Raw genomic sequence first — 9,781 nt, forward strand, 5'->3', positions numbered from 1 at the left:
TATCTTCAGAAGCTCAGTGCTATGTTGTAAGGCAAAAATAGAAACACTGGCTAAAAGCATAGGCAAGGCTGGTGCAGTTGCATACTTTTCATTGTGAACAGAAAGCCACAGAGATGCTATTAGGGATCAGGATGGGTAATGAAAACTACTTCCCTGGAGCTGCACTCCAGTAGGATACTCAGTGGTTGCAGAGTATACAAAACAGCTGTTGAATATAGATAATAACAATACATTTGCTATTCTCAGCTACTAGTGTATATTGAAATTTTGTTTTGTACGATTCAGGTGATGCAGTAGGTGTTCAGAAGTGCAGAAGGAATACAGTTATATACAAGCCTAGCAACTATGAATTTATAGCTGAAATAAATATTTAAACTCTTAAATTTTTTTCCAAATTACAATTTCAGCTGTGCCATTTCCAGTTAAGTATGTAACACGTCCTCTAAAGATTTTCCAACACTTTCATAATAAGCTAGTTAATAAATGCACTTGCTACATTATGTTACAGGGTTATCTGTGACTTTAAACCTTTATTGAGAATGGCTTAATTACAAATAAAAATATATTTATGTATAAAATCCCTGCATGTAAAATACCCCTTCCTTTGCTATTGACATCATGAAGGAAACAAAGTGACAAAACATTTTCAGAATTAGTATTTTGATAGACTATCTTGTAATGGGAAACAAAGTTTCAGAAAATGCCCATGTTCTGAATGCTTGTGCAGTGAGCCGCTTAATCTGAATTTGTGTCATATAAATACTCAGTCTTTTCACTTGGCTTTTGCTGCTTCCTTGTGTTTTCACCTCTCATAGCCATCTTCCAGTTGGTGGCTGTAAGAGATTCTGTTCCAATGGCGGAGCTCTCCTTTTGTCTGTATTAGCTTAAACAGCTTTGTTTCTTTATCTTTCAGTTTTGTTGAAGTATTTAAACCCTGGGTACCAAATATTTAACAGTCGATATAGTTACACCTATCTGTGCACTTCAGAACACTTAGCATGCCCTTATGTATAAGCTCAAGATTCGCATTTGGATAGCTGAACCAGTAAGAGGCTAAATGTCAATTACAAACCTTTTGTAAGAATTGTTTTTATTTAGCTAACCAAGCCTGCACTAAAATAAATCCTGTGGCAGTTTAATGGTATTGAATGAACTACCTATCTGAAAATGCATGGGTTAAGGAAGTACTTCATCAACCTGTAACATAGCTAATACAATCTCTCTAAATCAAACATCATGAATTTGGACGTAGACATAAAAATTCGCAGATCAGTAGCCTTCTTATGACTTACTCTGGAGGAGTTGGAAGGCATTATCTGTAATAGGTTGTGTAGCTTTTTTTCTGGGATTCTGCTGGTGCCACTAACGTTCTACTGCTCACAAATCACATCCTAATTTTTACTCATTTTGCAAGTGTAAGTAAGTGCCACTATGTATTCCAACTTCACCAATGATAAGCAAAATTTGATATACTGAAAATTTGTCACATACTTTTTGAACTTTTTAAAGGCTACTGCATTTTAAATCTGCTACTGTTTTTAGCCTTTGTACAAAGGAGTGCTCTTGATTCTACTAAGTATACTTACTGAACACTTTCCAGATACTTTTCAGTAAGTCAACAACTGATAGAAGAAAATATTTTCTCTTAGAAATTTTTTTTACCATGCTGAAAGTAGATTCCTATTTATTATTTCCACCACTAAATAACAATGTCCTCTTACTGTTATTCCACACAGTTCCAGAACTCAAACAGTTCTTTTCCTAAAACCATGCCAAAGGTGTGGGATCTCTGTCTTAAGTGCAAAATAAAATTTTGCTAGCTTTACATCAGAATTAACATTGATTTTTCTACCCACTTCAACATAGGTGGGACTGGAGATCAAGACTTGTAGGAAATTGTGATGGATGAATCTGAAATAGGTGGCTACTTCTTACACTTCAGTGTTCCTCAGCAAAGTAATTAAACCCAGGTAATACCTGAAAGGATTATGAATGGGCTGGTACCAATTTCACTTGATAATGTCTGAATACAGTAACTCCAACTTAATCCAAATACAGCTGTAGTATAAGACTAGAAAATGTGAGTTCCTGCCTTTTTACTTGTAGCAAAGAGATGCTTATACTCCCTCTTTTCTTAATCGATTTCAGCTGTTCTTAGGTCACTGAGCTAATACCAGTAGTAAAATTCGGCTCAAATTACGATTCAGCATTTTAGTTACAATCCAGTATATGCTGTCAGATATTTACAATTTACACACAAAATGTATACCATTAGTGTGGACGATCATTTTCTCTATTTGCTTAATAAGTTTAAAGTTTATATTTAGAATGGATTCTGCAGAAACTGGCACATGTGGGTGGCATAATGTTCAGACATTTTTGCAAAGAGCAATAAAGACTTCCAGGTGCAAATAAAATATCTTCACTTAAACTTTTGAGGCAATACAACCTGCTCTAAGCAGTCATCCTAGAGGATTTAGCTGAAAGAGATTGAGTTTGTAGTACAAGGGAACAATACCAATAACTATGATTCAAAATTTAATGCAGTGACATAAATGCTAAATCTGTGTAAGGTGAACGTGGTACATGGGAAGTTTCCTTGAGTAAATGTGTTTCATTCCTACAATGCAGACAATACTGATGAGCCAGAAAGGCATTTTTGTTATTTGAAAGTGGTTTAAGCTAGTATTTTTTTCCTTCCATAATACCCTGCTGAACCTCAAATCTTCGGGTTTAGGATGAAGATCAGCCCTTGATGCTTTGACAGAGAGAGAAACAGGCATTTTCTACTTTTTTTCCTGGTTTTGTTTACCTAAACCTATGCATGTATTACCAAGTGTTAAAGGTCATAAATTTGGTGCTTTTTTCTCATGTCTTTAATTTGAAAATAAGCTCAACATGAACAGGCTCTGGGCCTGTATTTTAAAACTGCTGTCAAATGCGCAGTGTTGAAAATGAGAGAAAAAGAACAAAAAAACTGAGACATACATTGCAAAATCAGATCCATCATCAGGAAAAAAAAAAGGTAAAGACAGCATTGCAATATAGTCCTATCAATGTCTATAAAGCCTCCCTTGTTTAAGATCCCACTGCAGTTCAGGAGCAAGGTCTCTGCAGGGGGAGTCCTGAGACAAGCAGCCACCTGCCACGCAGGCTGCACAGGAAAGGACCAGAAGTATCAGGTGTGGATGTCAGCTGTCTGTGTAGATGAACAAAATATCTTCATCAGTGCCGTAACTTGTCCTGGCTTCCTCAAAGTTGCTGATGCTGGTGCAGCATGTTCCTGTTAAGGAGGAACAAAATTGTTACTAAAAATTCAGAAGAATTTGCCTGTGAAAGGCTCTTATACTGCATCTAGCAGCCTCTACAAAGAGAAGTAACTAGTATACAGACTAGACCTATCAGCTTAGGTTGCAGTTTTACTCAGGTAGATCTTTTCACCTCAAAGGCAGTCCTCACTGAAGTAATGCTGTAAATAGGTAAGAAATTGGCTATCCTGTTATATTCTGAACAACAGTTCAGCATCTCACTAACCCATCTGAAAGCCAAACAAGTTTGCTAGAATGCGTATCTCAATGCCTCAAGTAAATCACAGCACAAAATGCAGCGCTGATTTAATTAATGTGGAAAAACCCCCTGTGACAAATTGATTAGTGATGCTTGAAATATATGTACACTATTTGCGGAAGTCCAGCTCTGGCTCCATATTACAGGCATGTTAGTAAGGCAGCGGCTGAGAATCCACCCAAAAGGAACAGGCTACTTACGGTCAGCATAGGCAGGGTTGTTGTAGTAGATACTCCCTGAGGCTTTGTTGTAGCCACATAACACAATGAAATGGCCTTGGTAGTCAGGATTCCTGCAGAAGCACTTCTGTCCAATGGGGAGGAAGCAGCAGTATTTGACAGGACTTGAGCAAAGATCACACAATAGCAGGACTGCATTCACTAGGACGATGGCTACATGACCTTGGGACAGGTGGTTTTGGATGTCTTGAACAGTTACTGTGCTGCAGAAAATCAGACATAGTTATTAACCAGTTTAGGAAAGACTGGTATCACACACAATGAAGTGTGTGATGATGGACAATACTTAGGACATGTAGCTAGCATGGTTATTTTTATATCACAGGTACAGCTTTTTGCTGTTAAACTGTGCAAGCTTTGCTACAGACAAAGCCTGTGTCATTCAAGGCCTTTTGATCTCATTGCTGCTACTGAAGTGCAGACCAACAGCTCTGGATTCTGCAGTAATGTAAGTGTAATCTCAGAATGTATCAGATGCCCCAGAGAAGAGTATTAAAGGAGCTGGCAACTCATTCAGTAACTTGAGAGACTTTTGTTGTGGGAAAATTGTAAGTGAAGTGTTCTTTCTTGCTCTTAGACAAGCTTATCTCTGAAGCACCAAATCTTTATCGACTGAGTGGTTAAAGATTGTATAATTGCTAACCAACTTGATGTGCCCAAACTTGCCTCTGTCACACAGGAATATGTTTCTCCCAGTTGCAATTTTGGACTACCTGATGCTCTTGAGGCTTTATTTCTATAGTACCTCCTACAGGGAATGAGTATGAACCAAACAACCTATAATCTCATCTGTTAAAAGCTGTCCTTCACTGAGGCAGATGGTGTATTCCATATGCATTAGAAACTCATCCCTTGGATACATTCCAGATGTCGGGGCTGTGTGCACTACCTGACTGAACTCAAGTGCTTTTTAATCTTTTCCAGTGTCGCTAAAGCAAGATGGACTGACTGTCCCTTCTGTCCTGTCACATCTCTAGTTAAATAGATGGTGCCACACAGACTTCATGTATGTTAAAAAGGACACTTAACAATTCTGCTTAATGGAAGTTGCATTACAGCCCTCAGATGCTGTTGTGGCTGCCCTGCACCCTCTCTTCTTTTCTTACTCGTAATCATTTACCCCACTTTGACAACAGAGATCCAAATCCAGCTTCACTATAAAAAGAGATACAACTCAAGCTGAACATGGATGCTTAGTTATTTCCCATGTAGAATATCACTGCTGGCTGTGAAACAATTCTGCAGTTTTTCCCCTTCTCCTGGGTTTGCAGCTCTTTTACAGAGGTTCCTTATTTCATCCTCCTCTTGGCAAAAGCTCATATGCTAGCTTTTTCTTTGCATGTCTGTCTAGGAACAGAGAGCTGTAATGTTTGCATAGCTCTGGGAACAAGATGTTGTGTGCTCAGGTAGCACTCTCCTTAATTCCAACAATGGCCAATTAGAGTGCTGTAGGCACTCCCGATGGTGTAATTTTAATGGATAATCAAATTCAAAACATAAACACTAGTCAACTCCCGTCAGCATTTTCAAATCACTCATTCTGTGTCATGACTATTTTTCCTCAAACTTCATTATTAACTCTTGATGTCCACTTTTTTTTTTTTTTGAGACATGTATTAGAAAGACTCTGTAATTCACAAAAAAGGCTCAGGGCTCAATTTCTGTCTCTTTCACCAGTTTAGCTTGGTGACTCCAAGAAAAGCATGCGGCCCACAGAATCTCCACAGAGAAAAGAAAGAAAACAATAAGCTTACCACTTCTCCACCAGCACCTTGCTGGCTTTGGCTTGTGCAAAAAGCTGATTCACTCGATTCTCTTCTGTGTCAAAGTGCTTCCTGTAAAACGACTGTGGAGATAATAGAAGTTATGAACTGGAATGGTGTTTACCTTAGGTAAACTACCACTTACAATCCCTGCTAGCAAGGGCCTGCATAAGTTGGAGATCTGGCTATGGGATAAGAGATCTCTCCCTTAGTTCACTGGTAACAGGATAAGGATTCCTGCTCTAAATTGTAAGTTTAAATTCACTCCTGGTCAGTTACTGTTGTAATTTCCATCCAGTGGCTATTCAGCTCCCTACATGAAAGAAGCCTGTCTGGTTCGTACTGGACCGGAGCTTGCATTAGAAAAGCCATCGCCACTATAGGCCCTCGCTGGCCCCCTTGTTGGCAATCTTGAAGAGGCCAAGCTCTCAACGGACATGGAGGCTGAGTTCCCCTCTCACCTCTAGAGGTGGTTCCTCCAGGTCAGGGCTGAGGCACCGTGGTGGGGAAAGTGTGGAAGCTAGCACTGCTGCTGCCCAGGCTGTACCTGTTCTGTAGATAAATAGAGGGCTTCAGTCTCCAAGGCTGTCAAATAGGCTGGAACCTTTCATGAGCACTACATGAAAACTTTTTATAAAATTCATATTATGGAATCAAAGATGTAAAACATGTGGGATCGTATCTAGCAGCCTTGCCTTTGGAACTGATTTGTGCCAGTTTTGGCAACAGGCAAACCTTGTTTACAGGAACTGTGGTTAATTGTCAGTAACACAGCAAAGCTTTTATAGCGTAACACGCAGGACTTTTAAAACCATCTGCTGTCTCCCAGTAGATAAGAATACTAACCTGATTTTTGTAGCCCTTGTCCACTCCAAGCGTCTGGGTGCAAAATTTATGCTTAACACCAAAGTGCCGCATTAGGTAGGCCAGGTCAATAGTCCAGATACTCTTTGTTAACTGGAGTTCCTGGATGGCTTTCTGAAATTCATCATTGTCCAAATGATTCAGGTACCTATGTTATTAGGAAAGGCAGGGGAAGAGGAGCACAGATCTTAGGAAAAGCAAAATGTGTGCTGTAGCCCAAGCCTCCACATCACAGGACGTAAAAACTGAAACAGTGGGCCTGGCTCAGAAATAACCCCCAAAAAAACAACCCACAAAGGAGCCACAAATTGAAGGGAAGGGAATAGGGAATATTTAACTGGATTTATTGCTGACCTTCTATAATTGGAAATGTATGGGTATCTTGACTGGTTTATAGTGCTAGAAGAGTACAGGTGCTGTACAATAGGCAAGCTATACTGAGCAAGTATAGAACTCTGTCCTGAAGGGCTTACAATCTAAATGTACAAACATATTAGAGCAAACACAGAAAGAAGTGTTAAAGACTAAAACTTGCTTCACGCAATAGATGGATTTCAAAAGGAGGAACTGTAAAGGAAGTCGGTAAATATTTAAAGGAAGCTTGTCTTAGGCACTGATGGCACAAAAGGCAATAACGGGGAGATGAAGTCAGGAGGAAGCTTGGGATAGGTTGCAAAGGGGTGGGGAGAGGCAGTTACAGAGAGTTCTGGAAGTCAGAAAACAAATGCAAGTAAATGGAAAAAAAAGGACTGGAATTGAGGATGCAGGGCAAACAAGGTCAGATCAGCAGGGTGAGAAGATTAATCTAGGAAGCTGAATTTTGGGCAGACTGGAGTGGCAAAGAGGTAAAGGGAATAAAGAGGCAGAGGTTACAGTAGTCAAGATGGGAAATTACCAGCACACGGACTAACGTCTTGGCAGAAGGGATGGAGAGAAATGAAAATCTTCTGCTTCATATCTACTAAGTGGACATCTAAATAGGTATTTCTCCTGCACCTAAGCTCATGTTCCTCTGTGGAAGGAAAGAGGAGTTCAGCAGGACAGCTACTAGTTCAAAAAAAGAAAAACCAAAACAAAACCAAAAAAAACCCAAGGGGCAATACAGTGCATTGTTTTGAAGTTGAAACTACTCCTGGAACAAAAACACACTCATCCCACAGACTGGGGGCTCAGCAGGACAGAGGTAGTATATACTCAGAAACTGGGATACACCTACCCATCACTTGAAAACACAGAAAGGAATCAGGTGAATTACTGTGCTAAGTATCAGTTCTGAATTATAACAACAGGAAAGAGGAATAACTTTTTATCAGCTTATGCATGCCAACCTGCAAAGTTCTTAGAGCTGATCAGGTATTTTGCATCTGTCAAAACAGTCAATTATTCAAAAGGGTCTGAAGTTCATCTTAGTTTATATTTTCCCTTGCTCCTGCTGGAGAGCTGTGCCAGGCCCAAGCAGCAGTAATTCTCCAAGGGTACCCGACAATAGGTGCTCTCATAAGACTAAGTTAAACTCACAGCTGCTTCAACACACGTCTTCTCCCCGGACATTGCTTCCTGCTACCTTCCCCATGGGATGGGATTTCCCACCCATTCAAACCAAAACAGTCACTTACTGAAGCACCATCCTGGAGCAGGCTAGCCCACAGTCCCAGTGGTACAACTGCTGAATGACCGGCACTTTCAGCTGGATGCAGTCAACTGTAGTGAAAACACCCCATTGTGAGTAAAACACGAAAGATGTCAGTCCATACAGAAATGTTTTTTCCATACCTTGGCATTAAGTCAGCTTGTCCTCAGCACTATAGCTGCAAAAACTTAGGAACATTTTTTTTACCTTATCTGATTGGTAGGTACTTTTTTCTTTCTTAGGGGAACGTAGGTTTGCTATTTCTGTACAGTTAAGCATTTGGTTTAATCTCATACTCCTTTATTGTTCCATACCTGGATCACTCTGCCATGTAGTCCACCCCCTTTTCCTTGAAAGTTTCTTTTTTTTTTTTTTTTTTTTGGGGGGGGGACCTACCCCCCACCCGCTAACTATGAAGCTTTATTCCCCTCCTAAATAATAGAAGGTAAGGCACAGGTATTCATCCTTTCTCTTGTGTCTGAATGTATTTCTGTGCCACAATAGGAGTTAAACCAAACTGTGAGAAAACAGACACAACCAAGATCTCTAGGCATTGATCTCTTCCTAGCCCCACAGATTTGAGCCTTTTCTACAGATGCCTTTTTCCTCAGGGACTGTAATTTATGTGAGTAATTTTACGTTAACAAAGCTCACAAATGGCACCAGTTGGCCTTTTGTATTAACTCCCTCAATAACTCAACAAAAGGAGAGGGAAAAAGCACAATCTCTACCAAAAAGTCCCAGAATACAAGTAACTCCATCCCTCTGCCTCAGTTTTTATTTTCATAGGCTTGGCAATGTGGTGTTTTCAGTTTCAGAAATGCCCTTACCACTCGAAGGACTTGAAGTGTTGTGCCTGTTACTGCTACTTCAACATCAATCAAAATGAGTTAATCATAAAGGGCTTTTCTCAACAACCTTACCTTTGACCTAGAAAAGACCTTTGAAGACACGAGGTCAACTACATTTTAAGATGGGAATAAAAATGCCTTTGACATCATGTGGACTGGCCTAGTGTGTAATCTTTTATTATTTTTAACAAAGCTATAGCCTGCTGTAGGGACGAGCCAATACAGAGATTCTGGACTCTTTCCAAATATTTTTTCATAGTTGTGCCGCTGTTTAATCATGACTTTGAAGACTGGCATACCCTTTGGTATATTCAGTCTTTTTAATGAATCTAGATTAAGGCGCTCTTAAGTATCCTAAAGAAAAAATGAGAACCCAATTCCGAGATTCTTCTCAAACCAGGATCTGTAGGTACTTTGCTGTCATTTTTTCTCGGCACGTTACGATTCTGTCCCCTTTTTGTTACTACCGAGGGCCTCTGTCAAGTCCCAAGATTAACTGAAGAGGGACACGTTTTCTACGTGAAGACTTCAACGGGTAATAACTTTAATTTTCTCGGATATTCAGCTTCCAGTCATCCTGTTTCCCAGCACACCCAGACTTCTTCAGCGATGACTGTCAGCTGTCCCGAGGTAAGCCAGAACCCAGTACACGCTGTGGCTGTAAATATCCCCGAAAACGCCTCTCCGGTTCGCCAGCTCCCCGGCGCAACGAACTTGCAGCGGGAGCCAGTAATCCCACATCGCTGCTGGTGAAACCGGCGGCTCCGGGAGGGCGGAGGAGGCCGCCAGGGCCTCCGAACGGGACGGCAACAGCCGCCCGCTCCCCGCCGCGGCCGGGGCCGTACCCGGGGCTCCCTCCCCCCGGCC

At 40.7% G+C, this 9,781-nt stretch overlaps 1 protein-coding gene across 1 annotated transcript; it reads right to left on the bottom strand.

Moving 5' to 3' along the window:
• Positions 1-2,656: 2,656 nt before the first annotated feature.
• Positions 2,657-9,655, bottom strand: GUCD1 (guanylyl cyclase domain containing 1). The gene is made up of 6 exons (XM_010575808.1): positions 9,529-9,655; positions 8,050-8,134; positions 6,416-6,581; positions 5,561-5,652; positions 3,768-4,009; positions 2,657-3,283 (listed from the first exon to the last, which is right to left on the bottom strand). The coding sequence occupies exons 1-6, from the start codon at positions 9,653-9,655 to the stop codon at positions 3,192-3,194; spliced, it is 804 nt and encodes a 267-aa protein (XP_010574110.1). The 3' UTR covers positions 2,657-3,191.
• Positions 9,656-9,781: the final 126 nt, after the last annotated feature.

This window comes from Haliaeetus leucocephalus, unplaced genomic scaffold (assembly GCF_000737465.1).
Source record: "Haliaeetus leucocephalus isolate CR32 unplaced genomic scaffold, Haliaeetus_leucocephalus-4.0 Scaffold13, whole genome shotgun sequence".
NCBI classification, from domain to species: Eukaryota; Metazoa; Chordata; class Aves; order Accipitriformes; family Accipitridae; genus Haliaeetus; species Haliaeetus leucocephalus.

Excerpts from the sequence above, each read along its gene's own strand:
- GUCD1 (XM_010575808.1), bottom strand. The coding sequence starts at position 9,655 with ATGTGGGATTACTGGCTCCCGCTGCAAGTTCGTTGCGCCGGGGAGCTG. Across the intron at positions 6,582-8,049 it reads TGCTCCAGGATGGTGCTTCA|GTACCTGAATCATTTGGACA; the intron begins GTAAGTGACTGT and ends CTAATAACATAG. Across the intron at positions 5,653-6,415 it reads ACAAGGGCTACAAAAATCAG|TCGTTTTACAGGAAGCACTT; the intron begins GTTAGTATTCTT and ends TTATCTCCACAG.